This window comes from Dermacentor silvarum, chromosome 4, assembly GCF_013339745.2.
Source record: "Dermacentor silvarum isolate Dsil-2018 chromosome 4, BIME_Dsil_1.4, whole genome shotgun sequence".
Lineage (NCBI taxonomy): Eukaryota > Metazoa > Arthropoda > Arachnida > Ixodida > Ixodidae > Dermacentor > Dermacentor silvarum.
In genome coordinates, this window is record NC_051157.2 from 15,841,844 (window position 1) to 15,864,734 (window position 22,891).

Sequence of the window (22,891 nt, forward strand, 5' to 3'; positions counted from 1 at the left end):
GCGCGACTGCAGTATGCTCGTTGTTGCTGAACCACTGGGGCATCTCCTGTTTGGGCCTGTGGGATTTCTTAGGAAATGTTCTACGACTAGCATGAAGGAATGGAGAGCTGTTGTGGAAGGAGCCTCCTCAGCATTTTTTTACTTGCCACCAAATGTAGCAAGTGCTTATCAAAGGGGTGCATGTGGTAACACTGTCCACCAATCGGAAAACTAAAAGCCGCAGCCGTTAAATAATCATTTAAACTTGTGCTGCAGCATGTGGCGCACAGTGAACAACTATAATGCAGCATTTTATGTAGCAGCTGGACCCGCAAGCTGCATTTATCACATGTTGGTATAAGAATATTTTGTACTGCGGCTTATTTCATTGGATGTTTATTGGTGCATAGTATGGTACGTAGTAAGATTACCATATTCAGAGGAAGCTTTAGCTGAGGCTCTCTCTATTAAAAAAAAAATAGCATATGAAATGCAGAAATACATACTTTTATTAGGTATAGCTGGTGGACGAGTCTAAGGGATGTTTCTTGCATTCAAAAGTAAAAGCCAAATTCTTGTGACCATTGGCATCATATACAGTGGAACCTCGATTATACGTCCCCCGGTTATGCGACGACCCGCATTTTACTTGGTTTGGTCTCAGCAAAACCCCCATAGAAATATTGCATTAAAAACCTCCATTATACGACGCAATATTACGCTGACCCCCACTTCGTATGATGCCTCCGTCGGTACCGTCCGAGAAAAAAAAAAAAAAGAATGGAAAAAAGCCCTATGCAGACGCAGGCTAGTGCGTGAACACACTGCAGCTGGCTGATAACGGGTGTGCAGTACCGTATTCACCCGAATGTAACGGGAGGGGCGACTTTCCAGTCAGGCAAAATAATAAAAATAAAACCGCGAATGTAACGCAAGATGAATGGAAAAAGAAACAGTACCTTTATTCAAGGAATCGCAATTTGGAAACATGTTCTCTTCACTCATCATTGTCGTCCGAAGAGGAGACGTGACTTTCCTTAAACGGTATTCCCGGGGCCGATCACTTTCGTGCATAGCTTCACTTTCGCGAAATTTCGCGTGACTCGGCGCTGAAAACGTCCCCACCAAGGTGTTTTTTCCACTGTCCTAAGCACGCGGTCAGCACCAAGAGCGCTGTCGGCCGTATACTTCGAGGGGTTCGGTGCCGGGACGAGCAGAGTCTCGCGAAACCGAAACCATCTCCAGAAGTGATCGCCCGAGAATCAAGTCATCTTCCGTGCCGTTGAGCTTGTTTGAAAATTAAGTACTTCAAAGACCGCACAGCATTTCATTCGGGTTCATTACCAGGCCACTTCAGGTTCCACAGAGTCTTTCCGACTAGCCTCGCACTTAGAGGGCTTGCAGCTGGTCCCGCCATCCGCAATTCGTCGACGTCGAGACACCGAGCCGCGGCAGACTTTCCCAGCTCCTCGGCCATCAAAATTGCTCGTCTCTCGAAGCAGTTGTCATAAATAATGCGCTGCGTCTCGATAACGTCGCGAATGAACGAAGTCGAACCGCAAAAGCCCGTAGGGTATTGCGGCATCGTATCCAGGCACAAGCACAACGAAAACAGCGTCGATTCCAATCAAAAACAAGTTCTGACTTCGGTCTACTTGTATATGGATTGGATCGAGACGTAAAGTTACAGGTTGCCAATGTAGTGCTAGAAATCACAGGATTTAGAGCATTTGGCCAATTGGCCAATTTGGCTGTATTACGAATTTTAATCAATTAGAATCGTCAAGCAGCTTCAAATACATTAATTTCTTTATAATTTAATCTACCTTCCTTGGAGTAGTGCAGGTTTGTGCCGTGGACTTATTCAGGCGGTCTGTACCCGTTTTTTGGGCAAGACTGAGCGTCACTGCCTATATTCTTAGTCCCGATTATACGATGGTTTTGCGTGGTCCCCTGAAATTCGTATAATCGGGGTTCCACTGTATTTAACATTCAAACCTCAAATGCTTTGCAGAAATTTGGGAAAATCGGCTTAGCGACATTCTGTGCAGGGTCACTTTTGCACAGTTTAAGCTTGCTGCTGTCAGACGGGCATATTTGATGTCACTTTGAGCGAGTGCACTATCTGTTAATGTCATTCACAGGCTCTCAGTTGCAAAAGTTTAGTGATACCTGCCATAGAATGCACTTGCTGGTGAATGCTTTTTTTTTTCTCTCTCTTCACTGCATGGAAGTGTCTAGCCACAATAGCAGTATGTACTCTAACAAAGGGTTGGGCCTTGTTCCGAAAGAACATTTTTGTGATTTCAAATGTTACGGTCATCCCCGCTTATAAAAACTGCCACGCTTTCACTGGCAACAAAAGCTGTCTTGTATTTTTAGGTGCCAATGCTTTGTCACTCTTGGTGTTTCCAAACATGCAGGACGTCACTTGCATGTTAGACGCAATGCCGTGTGGTCTTCACTTGTCACGATTGATCAAGTTAATGTTATCTTAAAGTACAGTTGCTGACTGATAATTTGGATTCTGCGAGGACCATCTAAAAGTCCAAATAATTGGGTGTTTGAAATAATGAATTCGCCACAAAGTAAGTGTCTTTATGCCATAAGGGGCCCAAAAAATGTTATCAATGCGTTGCTGCACGGATATTTGCTTGCATACAACTGGTTGTCTGTATTTTGGCCATTGTCATGCTGTCACTACAGATAGAAAAAAAATATGGTCAATGCAGGCACAAAATCTCTATCTTTTGACTACTTCAACCAAGGTCGTCTGTGCTCCGACAGCCGAATGATTGCAAGGTGACAGTCGTTGCCAGGCACTTCGCTTGCTTTAACGCAGCCCTCGGTGCTGACATTAGTGGTGGAGTTGGCTCCATTTGAAGCTGCTTGACAATTCTGAGCGATTAAAATTCGTAATACAGACATCAAAGTCACCCGAGACCGTGTTGCTATTTAACTCACAAAGGAACAAGTGCTGGACAAATTGGAACAGATACGACAAACCTCAAATGCAGCCTTTACAACTGTATTTGGAACTTAGCTACTTGGCCTGGCTTGTCCCGTGGTTTGGCCACAGTTGGTAACTGTTGGATTGAGTAAGCTACGCTGCTTTTGGTTTAGATTTGGCACTAGCAACATACTGAAACAAAAATCTAGCTCCTTCCGCTCATCTCAGTCTGCAGGATTAGCACTAGCATGCGGTCCTACAGGTGGAGTCGAGAATTATTGAATGGCAGGCTGTAACAAATCTGTATACATTACGAACAATTGAGCATGTGCCATTATCGATGACTAAACAATTGGTCAGCGACTGTATTGTCTAAAATAACAAATGTACTACAGTTAAACCTCGCTATAACGAACTTCAATATAAGGAAATTCTCGATTAATGAAGTGTTTAAAAGGCACGCATAATTCTTTTCTAGTGCGGCTGAGCGCATATGCAGCCCGTGCACACTGTTTTCGAGGTAATCTGACCGTGCAAGGTAAGGGCGTGCCGAAATGGCTGGACATGTGCTCTGCCTTCACACGTGTTTAATTCTGGAGGTTGCGTAATCTCGAATTTTGGAGACGTGTTTAAGCGGGAGGCAGACAAAGCATTCGCTCTCCGCCGCCGGCGCTTTTCATGATTGCGTCATCCCATTACGAGCGACACTATTAGCCAAGGAGACGGAGTGGACATGAAAGCGTGGCTGGCTTTGCTTCGTACTGCCAATGTGTAGCTATCGTCAACACAGCATGAAACTGTATCTTCTGTTGCCGACTCTCAAATTCAACAAAATGATTTTTTTTTCTCATAAAATTTTTTTTTATTGCCCAATAATAAGTAAAATTTTGCGACCCCTTCCATGTAAGAAAAATCTATCAGTGACTGTACTTATTTGCTTAAAAGGTTGAATTTCAATATAGTGAAATTTCAGTGTAATGAAGCAAATTGTCAGTCTTACCTACTGTCAGCCAATTTACTGATCGACACTGCCATTAATTCCAGACGACACTTTCCTTTTGTGTGTAGCAGCATGCCTCCAAACTGATACTTGCTGCGGCAAAGTCCATTTGCTCAAAGTGCTACCAAACTTTCCAGTCTGACTGGGGTATGTGACTGCACAAACTCTTGTCTCAAAAGCTGTTGCTTTTGAAACATCAGTTTGTGCAAGGTAGTTGGAATCACTGTGAAAATAAGCAGTTGTGTGAGTAAAGAAAAACCTCTTATTTCCATCTATTTTCAGCTGTCCAAGACCTACCTCCTTTGTCAGAGCCTGCTCCAGCTGTGGGCACCATTAGAGTTGACACCAAAATGCGCAAAGTTCAGTTTGTGGATGATGTCGCTGTGGTGCTCATGGATGGCAGTGAGACAAGACAGATCATGTTCAAGGGACCACCAAAGCGTGTCTTCATTGACGACATGGTGAGTGGGCCCTTCTTTCTGGAATGAGTGGAGCGGGTTCCTTTGGAACATTAGGACTTCCTCTTACGCATTGCGTGTTATAGCTGTTTCAGTAGTGTAGATGACACACACATGAAGAGAAGCAACAAACATGTATGCTTTCAAGAGACTTCATTTCTGAATTAGCAGTGGCATTACAGTAAAACCTCGTTCATTCGACCCCCATTAATTTGGAAAATCGGATAATTCGGACTCATCCTCTGGTCCCGGCAGGCACATACATTATTTAATGGAATCGAACTCTTGTTAATTCGGACGTATTGGGACGCGCATCGGTTCATTCGGACAACTCTCGGAGCTCGGCGAGCACTGAGCGCCGCAAATGTGCGACGCAGAAGAGCAAAAACGGCGCTAGCATCCAACTAACTTAACGTGTACGTGAATGACAACAATGCTAGAACACTTCGTGCCCATTTGTGCTTTTACAGCCTTTATTCTTGCGTTTACCGCCACGCCTAACACTGCGTTGACCGCGTGCCTTCGTAACTGCATAGGCGCGCGCCATCCATGATCTCCAACTACAAGGTCTCCATCCATGATCGACTCGATAGCGACGGCGGTTTCTTCCGCAGCTGTTGCGGCAAACAGGAGTATTGTTTTGACTCTGAGCTCGCGTCGGCCGCGTGCCTTGACAACTGCGTAGTCGCCATTCATGATCGCGTCGATAGCGGCCGCAGTATCGTCCATAGTTGGTTGTGGCAAAGGGTAGTTCCGTTTTGACTCTGTGCACGCGTTGGCCGTGTGCCTTCAAAACTGTGTAATCGCCATCCATGATTGCGTCGATTAGCCGCCACGGTGTCGTCCGCAATTGCGGCAAACGGTAGTTTCGACTCGGTTCATAGCTGTCGAGGATAAGGAGCACCGGCTACGTTGTGATGGATGGGCGATCTGTTGGTGACCAGCTCACTGGCGAAAAAATAATCGGGATGTGCATGCCGTAGTGAAAAGCATGTCTTGTGAAGGCGCGCGCCACGGCCGCACTGCGAAGGAATTCTCGAAGCCATCGCCGCTGCGAGGGCCAATCAGTCATGACATGACAAGAATTGCAGCTTTCGCACTGCTTCTGAGCAAAATAGAAACAGGATTTGTTCATTTGTTCAGTAGTACTAAATAAAAGTGTGTTGACATATTAAGCAGTTTTTTTTTTTTTATACCCTCGATAATTCAACATTCGGTTAATTTGGACATTTTTTTCGGTCCCGTGAAATTCGAATTAACGAGGTTTTACTGTGTAATAGCAGTTACAATAGCATACTGCAGTCGTACTTATGCTTGCATGCATGAATCTAACATGCTTGTAATTTTTTAGTACAATATTGCAGGCAGAAAAGTGCGGTTTAGATTATGATAAATACGGTATGTTATGCTAGTAGCAAGAGAAAAACTCTCAGCGCTATACTGCAGAGTTAATAAGGAAAGCCCTCCCAAAAAACAAGACTGCAACTAGAAACACAGAAGGTGCTTTGTTGACCGTGCTTACGGCGTTGTCTACAAGGTAACGTTCACGTGCGGGTGAGGCTACATCGGTCAGACAGGTCGATGTTTAAATGACCAGCTGAGAGAGCTCGCATACTCACTAAAGGGCTCTGTATCTAGCCATTTAGCCTAGCACTGCAAAGTACAGTGGAATCTCGATGATACGAATCTCACGGGGTCACGAAAAAATTCGTATTAGCCGAAATTCGTATAATCGAAACGCGATTAAAACTAGCTAAATTAAAGAGTCGAGAGGTGAACTCACTCAGGCACACGTACGTAAAAAGCATTTACAGTATAGACCACTTATAACGTAACCGTTTATAGTGCAGAACTGGCTACAACGCGGCCTTTTCCGACTCTCGTTTACCCTCCCATAGAACTCAATGTAGTATACGCATGCCGCTTACAGTGCAGCCGCGTGAGACGAAATTGCGGCTTCCGCGGGAAAATCGCCGACAAGGGCGGTAGCGAGCACGATGTGCGCCCACCGATGGGAGAGGAGATCAATGAGGGCGATGCGGAGGAGGAGCATGAGACGTGGAGCACGAGTCCAAGGGCGATAAAGTCGTCACTGCGCGCCGTATGTGCGAGCGAAAGCGCGCGGGGGACGCGCGCCTTCCCGGACAGCGAACGCACAGCAGAGAGCAAACGCGACTTCCGTTGCGCGAAAGGCCGTGGCGGTATGGAAGGGGGGGGGGGGGGGGCGACGCTGTACTTCGGCGCCAAATGCTTGCAACCGAGCGCAAGGGTAACTAGCGACGCAATCTCCCCACGCGAAAGGAGCAAAGCGGGAAGGTAGCGCGGGAGGGAAGGAGGGGGGGGGGGGGGGGGCTCCTGCTCTGCCAACAAATGCGTTCTTGTACTTTGCGCCTGTGCCGGCTGTCGGTGTTGTCGCGCGCACTGTATCTTGAAAGCGATCTCCACACGGATTTGACCTTTGTATGCGCTGTGCTTACGCCGCTCAGGTTCCGTTGAAGCGATAGACCGCACGAACCTTCGCTTGCTGCGGCTACCGTACTGCGGTGGCCATGCGTGGGGAAGCGCGGCCGCCGCAGCGAGCAAAAAGACAAGAAGAAAAGCACAAAAGCAACAAAAGCGCCAACTCCTCACGCCCAGTCGCGGCTTCCGCGCTGTCCGGCGCCGCGCCTCCGCACCAAAAGAGAAAGGGAAAACGCGCGTGACTGCGCGCTGTTCTCTTTCGCGGCCGTCGGTGGGGCGGCGTTTATTCGTATCAACCGACGCCGGTCTAAAGTCGATTCATAACAATCGTTCTCTAGCACATTGCAAAATAATGGGGCTCGGCCGGGACCGCAGAAAAATTCGTATCATCCGGAAATTCGTATTAGCCGTGATCGTATCATCGAGATTCCACTGTATGTGGTTGTCAGCCTATTCTTGATAAGTGCATCGTTGTAGAAAAATATAAAGAGCAAGGAGTATGGGAGATTAGCGAAACGTATTTCTTTCAGTCACACAACCTCCTGCATTAGTGTACCTTCTGTTTCGCTGCATAGCTGTGAGATCAGCTATTTGTTAAAAACGTGAAAGCCTGTTACGACGAATGTGGTGATTTCGATGGCAGTTATTTCTCTGCGCAGATACCATGTTTTTGTTGGTCTTCTGTGCTTTATCTGCTTTTCCTATATACAGTCAACGTCCGATTTTTTGGACTCTAGGAGCCTCGAAGACGTCCGAAAAATTGGGCAGTCTGAAAAAATTATGCATGCCTTTTATTGTCCCTAGGGCTCAAATCGCCACAGACACGTCCGAAATAGCTGTGACGGCCTGTCAGTACACTTATTAGCATATCGGTGCTCATACTGTGACAGGAGACAGTAGGTGCACTCATGTATAATTAATTAGGTGCACTCATGTATAATTAATTAATATATACTGTGTCCCGTGACAATTGCTGCTTCCCACGCTTGGTATGCTTCGATGCTTGACATTGCTGTATTGAGGCGAAGCTGACTTTTGGGAAGTGGCATTATGCAACGAGTCTTGCTTTTCGAGCTTCGATGTAATTGGCGCAGATTACAAAGGCGGACTGCGTCAGTGCCATTGCTGACAGTGGTGAATTCCGTCAATAAACACGGCACTGAACAGCAAGAAGCTTGGTAGGGAGCGTTGAAGCAGGTAGGCCTAGCATTGCTGTGGTGGTGCCTATGGCTGCCAGTGGATCTGTGTGTGAGAGCGCCTGTGTGAGGCGCCGAGATAATCAGCATGGCAGCAGTGGTGGCTTCGTTAATGCCATTTCGGACCTGCGATTATGGCAAAAAGCCTGGCGAAGGTTTTTTGCGCCCGAAATTTCAGACGTTCTTATACATTGACTCTATGGGGTGTCCGAATTATCGGGCGTCCAGAAAATCTGTTGTTGACTGAATTCGCTTCATGCTGATATTGGCAAGAAGCACCTTAGATTTAGTGTGTTATAGTCAATAATTCGTTACATTTGTAGTTTGCTCGTACATTGTTGCCTGTAGCTATTTGCGTGCATCTTTTTGTCCCTTTTTCTAAGGTTGTTTTTCAGGGTGTGGATTACATGCACGGATAGGTTATTAGTGTGAAAGTACAGTAAGGTTATTAGTGTGAAAGTACAGTAGTATATGAGTGTGCATGGGAATCATTTACCGCCGAGATGAAGAGAGCTTGGTTGTGGAGATGCTTTCTGATGAGCCTTGGGCTGGCTGGCTTTTGGGCTATTTCTAGACGGAAGACAGAATGCGTGCCTCTGTGCTTATTACACCTTTCCTTCCCCTGTGCATGGCCAAGGCACTTTCTTCTTGCGCTCTGTTCTGTTCTCTTTTTTTGCATCGTGGTAAGTGTTTAGCACAGAAGCTGCTTCATTTTGAGTTTTGCAGTGCTCTTCTGTAACGGCGATATCTGTGCCAAGTGAGAGGGACTGTCATGGGAGTTAAAGGGAGTGGAGGAAGGAGACTGGTTACAATTGGAAGTTGTAAAACCCGAAAGATTTGAGGTGCCAAGATAACAAATCTTGAAAATCAGGAGCACGAAGGTCAAAATATCGGCTTTTAATCTTGTTGCATGTAATGTTGTCTGCAACTTTCATGCTGTAGAAGAAAAAAAAGACACAGGAGTTTAGTACATTGCGATTGATACATTGTGTCAAGTGAACATAATGAATTTCCAGAACTTGTGAAGCTTTCTTTCCTCTTTATTACTTTGGCACCTCGCTCTAATTGCTAAAAAGTCATTGATGAGTGAAACTAACTCCTTTGACTTAAGTGTGACTTCGTCCTTGGATTCTTTTATAACAAGCATTGGTGTTCTTGGAGATCTTGGCGAAGGCTAATAGCAGGGAAGTAGCACTTGTCTTTTGGAAGGGAATTACCTGGCCTTTTTGGTAGAATTCTGTGTTTGTTGTATATATTTAAAAGATTGGATAATTTCTTTAATATTAAACTAGGAACCACAGGGAGCCTGCTGCTTGCATGCAAAACTTCACTTTGAAGTCATCAGGCAGTTTAAAAAGCATTGACACCTGCTGCGGCGGCTCAGTTAGCTAAAGCGTTGCACTGCTGAGCACGAGGTCGCGATGGAGTGCCGCTACCGGCTCTGCGTGCACTTAGTCCACATTGCAGATCGCTTTGAAGATGAGGCCCGTGCGGGAGCCCACTTAGTCCACATTGCAGATCGCTTTCAAGATACGGCGGCCGCAGCATAAGCAGCAGCCGCTAGAGTAGAACCTCCCCTCTCCCTCGTCCCTCCCTTGTGCCTCGTGCGCAAAAGAAGATAGCGCGCTTCTGCCCCACCTTCCTCCCTCGTGTGCGCTAGATTGAGCCACGATATGGCTGACCCTCGCAAGTTTGTTGTCAGCCCATGTCGACACAGCAAAAGCACATTTTATACGCCCATTTTGAAAAAAATCGCCGCTAATTTCGTCCACTGTAGCCGATAGTCCGTTGTAGCACAGTCCGTTAAAAGTGAACTTCGTTGCATTAATTAAATAGGTAGCGCAAACTAAGGTTGAAATAAGCTCAGTTATGTCCGAAAGTGGGTCCGTTGTAACGAGCATAGACTGTAGCAAGATGTCTGGTTTTCTCTGCTGACAACAAAAAACTGTAGGTGGGTGTCTCTTAATTGCTTGTGAATGAATTGGGGAATCAACAACTATAAGTTCGATAACAACTGGTCTTTGTCGTGCTGTGTAAAGCTTGTGTACTCTGTTTTGTACTTTGGTTCTGGTGTGCGCCAGCCTTAAGGTCAAATTACTTTTGTTCAAGAATTGGCCAGATAATATAATCTTTTCCATCTTGGCACCTCTGACAGCCTCTCACCTGGCACATGCATGCTGCTTTGCTGCACACCACTGCAAGCATTTCCACCTGCTTGCGCTTGTGATTAGCCTGCACAGTGGCTCTTTTGCTTAGGTCTTTTACAGAAAGAATTTCATCATCAGTAAAACGTTGCATACATTTGGCCCCTGTTGCAGTAGTTTTTTATCCCTAGTATTAAAACAAACAAGAAATTGAATTTTCTTGTTGTGTTCTCTAGCTTGTCTAAAGCAGTTTTACAAATAAATTAAGAAAAGCATAGGGCAGATGTGCTAAATGCTTCCAGGATGTGTGCTGGTTTGTGCTTGATGTGTAGTTTTGGTATGCATTAGATTATAGCAGTGATCTTACAACCTGTGACTGATCAGTAGTGTTATCTAGTCACCTGATAACTGATAGATGTCAGCAACTTGCATCATGTCATTTTTGGAACACAGCTTACCATTTACTTTATTTTGCAACTTGTGCTTGAAGGTGAAAACACTTAAGTTTGGTAAGGTTATTTTGACAAGTTACCTGAGTGTAAATGTTATTGCATTCAGTGTCATGCTTTGAGCAGCTTCTCTAATTTGGGTTGATGCAATTTGCAAAGTGTTGTTAAGCTGTATTTCTTCGCAAAAAGAAAATGTTGGGATTATTAGATGCTGCTTCAGAGGTCATGGTCATGTGTTCCCGTATTGCTGTTTACCACCTCTATCTTTTGTACACTGCATGTGCACGAAGCACTAGCATTTCAAGACACTGTGGGCACTTTTATCGCTACTCATGTTCTGATGAATGCACATGCTGGATGCACGTGCACCCATCATCTGGCAACCTGCACGTTTTGGGCCGTGTAGTTGGAAGCTGTGGTGACATTGGTGCTAAATTCATGCTTGCTGGTTGAGGTGGCCTGATACTAGAGCTGGTATTCTTAAGCAATCCCTTTCAGGAGATAGTTTCACTTTCGTGAGACTCAACAACAGATGCGTATATATAACCAACAGCGTTTCTTGCGCTGTGCCTAGCACACTGTCTTTGCCCAGTGCCAAGAGTGTTGTCGGTTGTATACTTCAACTTGTATAGTGTCAATTCTCATGAAAGTAAAACTATCTTTAACCCCCTCTACCCCTTTCCTAAAAAAAAAAAAGAAAATGGATTGTCTATTCCTTTCTGGCATTTATGACTTCCTAACCCCCTGATTTGGAAGATTTTGTTACACTCGATTGGGATGGAGCTGCAGTAGAACCTCAATAACTTAAAATCTGTTGAACAATGAAAAACATGATACTAATTGTAGTTAAACCGCGAAAGAAATTTGAGAAGATTAATTTCCTCAGTGTACAGCTGTTATATATTTGCAACACAAACCTTTGTGGGGGACAATGCAACCAGATCAAGTTCTCTGGCTCGCTAGCCATGCTCAGCTTCTTGGATCAATGCTGGTTTGTTTGACAAAGTTGCGAAAGTGGTGTTTAAAGTGACATTCATGGGATTTTGGTGCAACACAGGTACAGCTAAAATCACGACGAAAATGCATTTTTTTTTAGTGCTAGGTACAAAGTTATTATGGAGAAGTAAATGAGGCATGCTAATGCTGTGCTAAAACCGCAGCTATAAGGCGCTACTGGGGCAGTGGTGGAATAGCTATTCCATTTGTGCCAAATTGCTCCAAAATGACATTTTAGTAAAAAATTGCGTAAGCTTGTGCCAAAGAAGCACAGAAATGAAAGCCTTGTTCCGTTCATGCTGCCTAGCTAGTATAACTGAAACTGAAAGCTAAAGTGCGTTATCTTCATTATTCTGGAGGTCAACAGAGTGGTCATAGCCATGGATATAGACGATGCCATCGGTCCTCCATTTGCAGTTGTCTCTAGTGAAAATTCCAATTTACCGCCGCTGTGCAGTCTTGTCTCTTCCATTTGAACATGGCAGGAGGATCTTGGATCAAAAGAAGCCTCAGATAATGTCTGGTCACACGCTTAGTATTCGCCCCGAGATCTTTGAGTGGCGCCTTCTTGCGTGCGATGTCAGTGGGAGGACTCCGCTGCTGTGCTGCGCGCCCGCTTGCTACATAGCTGTCGTCTGACCTGGTTTGCTTGAGTTTTTGAAAAGGGAGTCTGCAGGTTTTTTGACCAGCATGTATGGAATGTTCCAGGACAAGATTCTCTGCGAAATTGAGCCGAGTAGTCGTCACCACGCTCTGTGTGAATTGCTCCTGGTGTCATCTGGTAGTCTCCATGTGTATACGTGCGTGTAGAGCGTTGGCTTCTCACCATTGCTGTTTCGTTTTCATGGCGCACTCAATGATTTGTTGGCCATTTTTTGACAATGAACTAGGGATTTGGCCTTCAGCTATGGTGCCTGCGCTGTAATAGTGTGTTTTTCTGTTCAACACGTCCTGCGTGTTCGGTCGCCCACTCCGTTTGCCACAGGCATTCCAATTTCGTTGCTGCCCAATGTGTTAAGCATATCACAAAATATATTTGATGCCATTCTCAAGAAACTAGGCAGTCTCAGTGGTACATTAATGCATGCATTGCTTTAGAGGCGTTGCAGCAAAATGTAGTCTGGAATGTGTGATACAAGGGCGCACAAAATTAGTGAGCAAAACAACGTTATGTAGTCTTGTGCTGCAGTACTGAGTTTCGCATAATTTTTCATTAAACTGGATTACTTCCACCATGACACAGCTCGCCCCTGCATGTTAGTCGGCTCATCGTAACCCTTTGCTTCCTTGCTCCTACCGTGGGTAGCGTGCACATTCCCTGGGCTAGATTCTTCAGCACTGATATTTAATGTTATCGCGTAACAAAGGCAACAACTTTTTCTTTGATCACTGTTTCCAATGTATCTCTGGAGCGCTAAACACAAAAAAAAATAGGGGGGTGGGGAGGCAGACTTATAAAGGCGAAATGTTTACAAGATTTTCAGCGTTCTTTTTAACATAATACTTCTATTATTATGCTGATATAATAATCTTTTCCGAGTGGTCTCCACTAGTTGGAAAGTGCGTTGACCAGAAATAGTATGTTAAACTAAACAATTTTTTTCTTAATTAGAAAGGGGTAATTAGATTTATTTGCAAGAAAATAATGCAAAGCATGCTTGGCAATTGGTAACGATAGCTCGTGGTGCCCCACTAATGTTCAGGGTAAACTGCTTCTCAGTAAAGCAACAACACTTTTGTTGTCAGAAAAAGTTTTACATTTGCAACCCAAGTTACTGGAATTACGAGCAAAATGTGAAATTTGCATTCAGCTACAATGCCGCTTTGTCAACACGAGATTTTGCGCATGAGCCCTGCGGTCAAGCTTTCTTTCCAAAGCTGCGTAGACTCTCATTTACTGGCTCGGCGCTATGTTTTATGACTGAGTCAGAAGATCGGGTCCCTGCCAGCAAGAGATAAGGTCATATGAAAAATAAAAATACCATACGTAAATAATAAATTCTAGGATTTTACGTGCCAAAACCACCATATGACTATCAGGCACGTAGTGTAGGACTTCGGATTAATTTTTACCACATGGGGTTCTTTACCGTGCACCTAAATCTAAGTACACACGAGCACGTCTGCATTTCGCTCCCATTTAAATGTGGCTGCCACGGAAGAGGTCAAATCAGCGACGTCGACCTAAATGCCAGAGCCACTAGGCAATCACATCGGGCATTTATATGGAAGACACATTTAATATACAAGGTTGGTTGTCCTCATAAAGCTGGCAATAATAGAACTAAGATAACGAAACAAATATAGATGGTAATTCGAGAGTGTCGTGCTACGCAAGCACGCAGTTTAAAGTGCAAGCAAACGCATAAAATAAAGCTATTCTAGCTGGAGCGTAGCAGACAAAGGCGAATCCCTGCTCTGACGTCACGGGAGTGCCGTTCGCAGCGCAGCCATCGGTAGGCGCACGAGGCCAGTAGTTGTTGACAGCGCCACATTAGGAATACAGTCAAACCTGTTTATAATGAACTCGATTGTTCCGTGAAATGTGACCATTTATCAGTATAGTTCTTTATATGTGGACTTGCCCTTCAAAATGCGCAGAAATTAACGATACTTTAGCTGGCGTCACTAGTTACGATTCGACACCACTTTGGTCCGAAAATAGGATTTTCAGTACCTTCATTATTGTTCTTCGCACTAACCTCGCATCTAATTGCAAGTTTCTGTTAAAAATGCCATATAAGTAACAAAATGTGGCGGCATAGCTTTTTTGAAATGGTACCCGGCCAGTTGCAATCACCTGCCATTTCAAAGCTACGAGCGCAAACGCCTACATGTTTTCTTCAACAGCTTGTGATATATTTTACTGTCATCGAAACACGAGTAATTTCTGCATACGATGACGATACATTCTAGTTGGCTGGAAGCAGAAACTAGTGGGGCATGCCGGCATTTTCCAAAGGTCTTGCTGCTACAGTTGCAGCATTGGGTGCACGCTCGCTGAGAGCCACAAAGTTGCATTCTTTTATGTCGCTTTGGCCTAAAAAGTTCAAAGTTTGAAAGGTAGAATGCCAGCGTGAATTGTGAACAACAACGTAAACGAAGCATCAATGAACCGTAACTGCAGACTCTGCAACTTTGTGTGGCAGCGGCGCGTTATGCCGGGTTTATGACGATTCGGGCTGTGTGAGTATTGATAGCAATACTTGGGTGGTCGGTGGTAGGAATTGGTCCAAAATCATCTAAATAGAGTACATAATGTAGTGCACGTGGTGCCACACAGAGAACTGCGCAAAAATGAGAGTGCAGTTGCTGTAGATACCGAGAACACAAATGATTACTGTAAAAAACGGAATTAGGCCGATGCGGAATGTAGTCGACAGTTAACTACAGAACATACTTTGACAAATATGCTCCTTCATTGTAAGAGGTGTAAACTGCACGTGAACTGTCAGGATTCTCATCCGGGGTCGACTGCTGGTCACTTACACAACACACAATACATAATCACTGATGTTCAAGGCATTTGTTAGCAGGAGTAGGCGCTCATTGTCATTGGGCAATGAACTGCACGCACTGAGCAGTTAAAGTGCACGCCAGGAATCACTGCAGCTGACCTGCAGACACCCTTCGGTGACTACCGGCTATTCACTTGTTTTGATGGTCTCCTGTTTATAGCATCTTCAGGTTCTTCACGCTGTCCTTGTTGACTGCAGTAGCTAATGCGATTTCTTTTCCGTGCCACTGATTTGTCCGAGTTAATATTCGTTGCTCCGCTGCTTTGTCGAGTGACACCCATTATCGAGAGAAGTCGTACAGGATGCTCGCGAAGAAATTTCATCACAGTGTCCTCAAAGTTCAGTATGAATAGCATAGCAGTCGTGGAATGAAGTGACGAAATTTTCAGTGAAAGTTAATGATAGTGCCATTTCACTTGCTGTTTGTGGAAACCAAATAGTGCTGTGCTGCCCTGCTCACATTCGCTTCCACGTATTCTATCACACATTTTTCAAATGCAGCACTGAAGTCAAGCTGAGACCTCCTAATTTTGCACCCCAGACAGTAGTAATGCACGTTAATACAGGGCTTGCAAAGTTCGGCCTTTTGCAACGGCAACAACTAAAATGGCGACACATTCTCCATTTTTTTCCCTTGTTCCTTAGTGGCCAGACGACAAATGTAATAGTGCTAAAATACTGCTTTATAAGACGTGGGGGCACTTTTCAAAATTTTTTTGGAAAAACTCGACCTTTGTTCCCCGGTACCCGTGCATTCCCATGAAGCCAAATGGCACAAAATTTCTGCAATTGGAGAGGAATGCGAACAGTTCGTCGTGCATTCTTGGACATAAAATAACATTGCATACATCTTGTGTCTCATTGCATGTCATTTAGTTGAAATGTTCCAACAAAGGTTCGCTTAACATTGATTCCAACAAGTGCATTGGATCTGCGATATTTTTTTCGCTAGTCAAACATTCTGCAGTATTATTTAGTTAATCAAACACGTACATGATTTGGCTCTAGTATGGTACCTTAGAAAGCACCCACATTGGTTGCAGTCTGGTTTTCATCTCATGACATCAGGAGTTGATGTTATAAGCTACATTGGAATTGCCTTACCATGGAAAAATTGCACATGTCGATCTGATAGTTTGTATGATGATAAAAGGTGCACTGCTAAAGAACCTGTGCAGCACAAGACAAAGGTAACACAGCCATTGCAAGAGAACTAAATACAGTAAAACCTCACTAATTCGAAAAATCTGATAATTTGTCCTCTGGTCCTGGCAGGTGTATGCAATAGTTGATGAAATCAAACTTGTTAATTTGGACGTATTTGGCCGCACACTGGTTAATTCGTACAACTCTCCAAGCTCTGCAAGTGCGGAGTACGCGAACTTGTAATGCAAAAGAGCAAGATCGGTGCTGGCGTTCAACCGAAACGATGAGGCGGAGTCTGCAACGCCATAGTCATCAGCTGAAATTGTATGAACGTGTCATGGGGGGCCTATTTGTGCCTCCATAACCTTTATCCTTGTATTTACCGCCGTGCATAACACACATTGGCCATGTACCTTCATAAATGTGTAGTTTTCATCCATGATCGCGTCGGTAGTGAATACCGTTTCGTCCGTAGTGGTTGCGCCAAAGAGTAGTTTCGTTTTGTCTAGGTGCACGCAAGGTCTGTATGCCTTCCAAACTACGTGGTCGCTGTCCATGATCACGTTGACACCGACTGCTGCGGTGGCATCAAATATAGCACAGTTTTGTTTTGACTTAGTGCAACATGCGGCTATGCATGAAATGTCACAAACATGGTGGAAGCTGTCGAGGATGAAGAGCGCCAGCTACATCGTGATGGATAAATGATTTGTTAGCGACCAGCTCACTGGCGAAAAAATAATTGGGATGTGCGCCTGAGTGAAAAGTGTTTCTCGGATGAAGATGCATGCCGTGGCCGCGCTGCGAAGGAAGTCGTGTGGCTAACGCTGCGAACGCTAATCAGTCATGAGAAGATGAGAATTGCAGCTTCCGCACTGCTTTTGTGCACAATAGAAACAAGATTTGATTATTCATTCAATAAATAAATGTGTGTTGTCATAGTAAGCGTTTTATTGTTTCCTTGATTTCCTTGATAATTCGACATTCGGTTGGTTCGGACAATTTTTTTAGGTCCCGTGAAATTCTAATGAGCAAGGTTTTACTGTACAGAAAAGAGGGTTTCCATGTTACTTCAGGTTTCCAACTTGCGGTGGCTTGGGCTTTGTGAATCGCTACTGGTCTCCGACATTCATTGCTTAGCTAAGAGTTTGCAGATTTGCAGTGCAACATGTTGTCCCTTTAGACTCATGACTGTTCATATTGTTACGTAGGAAGACGCAGACGAAAAGCTATATACAAGTATATTTACTAGCAAACGCGCCGCACTTGGCCAAGAGGCAACAACCCGCACTAGCCTCTAATCTTCGTCGTCGTCTTCACACTGCTCGCCTCTTCGTCAAGGCAAATAATGTTCCGTAGCAATATTAACCACTGTGGGTCACATTATAAATGTACTGACATTTTTTTTAATTTGCGGCGGTGAATCATTAAGATACTGAAGTTTTTGAGGTTCTGCTGTAGCTGATGACATTGGAAGGAGGTGGCAAGCTTGGTGATTATTTCTGCCTTGCCCAGTGCACCGAGTACATAAAATCATTGCTGATATTTGGGAAAATGGGTGTCACTTTTCATACAAAAGTGGCTAGCATCCCTGGTTGAACCAAAGATCAAACCCCTCACGCTGGGCAACATGAACCTCTTATTGTAGCAAACCCTTTGTTGTGACTACTCAATCCTTCTCAACTGCAATTTTAGTTAATTTAATGTGTTGTGCATACAGTATTTAGAGAATGAGCATAATTTAGAGGATGGCTTTGTTGATATGTTCTCACTTCGAAATTTTTCTCTTTGTCTCTCATCAGGAACCTGTCAGTTTGCTATTTGATGGCACAGCACATGAATTTGTTTCAAAACGGACTGGAAAGAAGCGCACAATCAAGTTTGGAGCACCACTACGTGAAATCTTCCTGGATGGTGTCCCGTATAGTGCACAGTTCGACAACAGTCCAATTGCGATCAAAACAGCCGACGGTGAGGTGCATGTGATCAGGCTAGAACCACCACCTCCAACTGTGGACATTGAGAAACGACCGTCGGAGCACATACTCCGCGCCCTCAACTTACATCCCGAAAAGCTGGCCGACACTGATTCAGACTTGCGCACCCTCCCTCCTGAAGTGAAGCTTCCTCCTACCGAGAGCGAAAACAGTATGGACGTTGATATGCGACTGCCTACAGCTGAAGCAGCAAAAGACGTGGACCTCAGGAAACGGGGTGACATGGATGAAAGTGGTGCATCGTGGAATAGTCCACAACAGGCAGGGGGTGGTTGGGGGCAGTCACGGCCTCAGCAGCCGCCCGAAGGTGGTTTTCAGCAGAGCAAAGAGAGTGGTGTAAGTCATCTGCCCCTTCGCCCACTGTTGTGTTGCTTGGTACAGGAGGAAGGCGTGGTTCAAGCGTGCTGGCTTTTGGAAGCCACAGTCAGTGTGACTGTCGCTAGATTGCCATGTATTGAAATTAAATGCATTTTTGTGTGGGCTGCAACGTGGTGCATTTGTGGTTCCTGGTAAACTCAGCTGCACTACTGCAGCAAGATAGTTGCTTTAGTGTTAACAGCACAGACCACTTTAGGCATTATGCAACAAGATGTTATCTTGCAGAACTAACAAAATCTTAAAGGTATGCTGGGATGCCTATAATGTCTTGAGTCTCCGGAAATTAGCATTAGATTGCTTGATATGTAACTGAGTTACTATGTTACTTAGTAACTTTGTTAGGGAAGGGGCCTGGTTGTGTTCTCTCAGTCGAGCAAGATGTAAAGACGCCTGTTATGCACTGATTTCAGATTGAATGCTATAAAGGCAGTACTAGGATGGTATTTTTGCCCAATCACTTTTGAAGATACATCCATTTCTTGCGATCTCTTGCACAGCTAGTGCTGGACGTATCGGCGCTTATGTACGACAGGCATTCGCGGCACTGTGCAAGGAACAAAATGTTTTTGCATCCAGTGCTAATCATGTGAAATTTTTGAAAGTGATTGTCCAAGAATACGGCCCCTCAGAGCAATGCAATATGTAGTGCCGCAAGTGGGACTATGTCAGCTGTTCATTGTATAGAGAGGTGCCCAGCTTGGCACCAATGTGTGCATTGACCAAATGCAGTCGCTGCTTGCTCAGCTTACTGTAGAAAAATTTCCAGGTTTGTCGCTATGGCTGTTTTGCCATTCATAATAGAGACAAGCTGTCTGAATTGGACCACATAGAGAATGAAGGCTTGACTAAAGCTTTCCTTTAGTTATTTCTGCACCGTGTCTTTATGTGCTGGTTTTCATTTGTGGTGCACTGATACGTCTAAATCCTAGTTATTAGGCTAAGTGGGGCTGCACAAACAGAACAGCTCCATTCTTGGAACACAAGTGGTGCATGAAGTTACGCCGTGCACTGAAAAACGAGTGAAGCATGCATCGTTGATTGCTCATTGGCCATTACATATTCTAGATCGTATGCCAGTATGGAGCCACAGTGACTCATCGGTGTGTAAGTACCTGTTTAAGAGGGATGCGATGGTCGCTACTTATGAAGTGCTTGTTTTATTGTGTTGGTAACCAGGGAAAAATGCCAATAATGGTTGCATTTTGATCATGGAAGGGCGCACAGATCTTGCCACTGAAATTCTGGAGAAGGTTGAGAAAGAGGGGGGGGGGGGGGGGCTCCAATAAGAACTGTTGCATAGGTTTGACAAACCTTTGCACATAACTGCCATTCCTCAAGAAGGCATAAGCAAGGTCATTTTCAAAACCTCCTCTCTTGGATTCTCTCTTTTTTTTCTCTCTCTCTCTCTATACAGGCTACATGATCTACTCCTATTGTTTGCTGAAGATATTGAGCTGGTGCTTTTTGCTTCAGCATTTGGCATGTGCAGTGGTTCTATCATTCTTACCTTAGACGGGCTTTCTTCTTCATTTCCAGATTTTTGGTACTGAAAGTTACTTACCCGTACCTTTGCAGGGTTGGGTTAGGTATGGAAGTGCGGCTGAAGAGCGCGCAGCTGTCAATAGCAACTGGACACAACAGCCGCCCCTCGGTCAGCCACAACAGGATCCAAATATTCGTCAGCCTTGGCCGCCAGGGCCTGGAGAGTGGAACAACAACTTTGGGTGAGATGCTGTGTGCCTTGCGTATCAGTGTGTATCAGTGCTTCATTACTGGCCATTTAAAAGTGTGCTAGGTTATTCACTGAGGAGATCTGGTGGGCCATTTGGTTGGCCATTGTTGTAGCAGCAGCAACTTTAGACACATCACCGAGGGGAACACAATTGCTGACATCAATGCTTCTGTTTGTCTGCTAATTCTGAGCAGCAATGTGTGTGCTGTAGCGCCAGTATGTAAACCTGGAAAAATGAGATAGGAGCACATATGAAAATTGATTTCATATGCACTTGGTGGTCTTGAGAAGTTGAGAAGATGCTGTAGCTCGAGGCCAACTCTGATTTCATCTATCCAAATACATGTAAAATGTTGAAATGCTTTTATGAGACAATAGCTGAACCGATTTGAATGAAATTTGTTGCACTTGAAAGAGAAAGTTGAATTCTAGTGACTCCAGGAAGCGTAATTCTGAATTACGACCCAAACTTTTTTACTGAACATTCGGAAAATCTTTTTTTTTTTTTTTAGGAAGTGGGAGCTTGTTAAATTTACAAATTCATAATTCTGCACCAAATGTAGATATCACAACTCTGTAAACGTGCATCTGTTACAGCATCTTAAGAAGGCAAATGTGATCCGATGAATGTATAGCTTATGTGGAAATATTAATATTTTTATGAGGGTTTTGCAAAAGTGCTACTCACAATTTAGTGGTATACTTCAGAGCAGTGTATAATATGTCAATTTAGTCTGCTTTAGATGCAGTTTACAGAATTGGAATATTGTCTTTTGTTGCGGAGTTAGGTAGTTGTAAGCTTGATACATGAGTATTTTTTAATTTTGCGATATTGAAGAATTAAAAAAATATTTAAGGCATAAATTGAAAATCCACTTCGTACAGATTTTAAGTTGTTTCTTCTTTTTAATCCAACAAACCTCATCAAAATCGGTGCAGTGGTTGCTGAGGAAAACAGTTCCTTCTTCCCCATGTGTTTGATTCACTATACCCATTGATTCGACTCTGATTAATTCGATTCTTCGGTTAATTCAATCCCGACCAAAGGTTCCGGCTGGTGTCCATACATTTCTATGGGACCAAACTTTTGTTATTTCGATCTTGAAAATAGCCTGGATTATTCGAACTTGGCTGGTCATCACGCACGTGCTCGATACCAACAGTGACTGCGGTGGTTACTTCCATTGTGGCAACGTCCGTCTTGGCTGTGCACAGGGTAGAGTAAATGCATAGAATACGTCATCTCCTTTCAAAAACATGTTTTTGGTCTGAAAATGGTAGCTCAAAATGAATTATTACAGTGTTTACCCAATTCTAACACGCACATTAAAAAAAATTGTTTAACAAATTGCTTGGACGGTTGATTGGGTGGAAATCAAAGCCTAAATTGCATTTGTGGCATTCCTAAATTGCATTCGCAACAGCCTACCATTGGTGCCAGCCGTTTTGGTGCCAACATGTTTAAGCTAGTGGCAAGAAGTCGTATCATGTGTTCTTGGCGCTCTGGAGAATCGCATGCCTACCATTGGTGCCAGCCTAGCCAGCGTCATCTCCATTGCCATCGCAAGGTGGTGACCTTGGATGGCAACAGAATGACTTCTCGCATAGCATGACAATGAAAACGCACAATTTTCAGTTTTTACGAAAGCACATACAAACAATAAGTTATTTTCGCATGTTTAAGCTAGTGACAAGAAGTCGTATCATGTGTTCTTGGCGTTCTGGAGAATCGCATGCCTACCATTGGTGCCAGCCTAGCCAGCGTCATCTCCATTGCCATCGCAAGGTGGTGACCGTGGATGGCAACAGAATGACTTCTCGCATAGCATGACAATGAAAACGCACTGTTTTCAGTTTTTACGAAAGCACATACAAACAATAAGTTATTTTCGCATGTTTAAGCTAGTGGCAAGAAGTCGTATCATGTGTTCTTGGCGTTCTGGAGAATAGCATGCCTACCTTTGGTGCCAGCCTAGCCAGCGTCATCTCCATTGCCATCGCAAGGTGGTGACCGTGGATGGCAACAGAATGACTTCTCGCATAGCATGACAATGAAAACGCACCGTTTTCAGTTTTTACGAAAGCATATACAAACAATAAGTTATTTTCGCATGTTTAAGCTATTGGCAAGAAGTCGTATAATGTGTTCTTGGCGTTCTGGAGAATCGCACGCAGTTTGTCCTGCGACAAACACAAACAAGTGTTTAGTTTAGCCGTGGGCCACTCTCCCGATTGTGATTGTTGCAGAGTCATTTGATAAATGCAGAATATCAAATGCGCTATGGATCGTAAGGAGGACGACATGTGGCTCCTCATAGACAGCAGAGTGCTGTCTGAGAGGGACGATGATGTACATTAAGTAAATAAATTTCTATTTTGTCAAGGTAAAGTTTGCTGGTTTCGTCTTTTTATTATTGCCACAATCAAAGGCATGCTACCTTTTTCCTGCTAGAATGATCCCGTGTACATTTGTTTTCTACTTTGTTTA

At 44.3% G+C, this 22,891-nt stretch overlaps 1 protein-coding gene across 1 annotated transcript in view; it reads left to right on the top strand.

The window, feature by feature from the left end:
• Positions 1 to 22,891, top strand: part of LOC119449517 (pre-mRNA cleavage complex 2 protein Pcf11-like) — a 71,766-nt gene that overhangs the window by 17,544 nt on the left and 31,331 nt on the right. Inside the window, 3 exon segments of the mRNA XM_037712704.2 lie at positions 4,212 to 4,390; positions 18,099 to 18,629; positions 20,247 to 20,395. Coding sequence (XP_037568632.2) covers positions 4,212 to 4,390; positions 18,099 to 18,629; positions 20,247 to 20,395 — 859 coding nt within the window.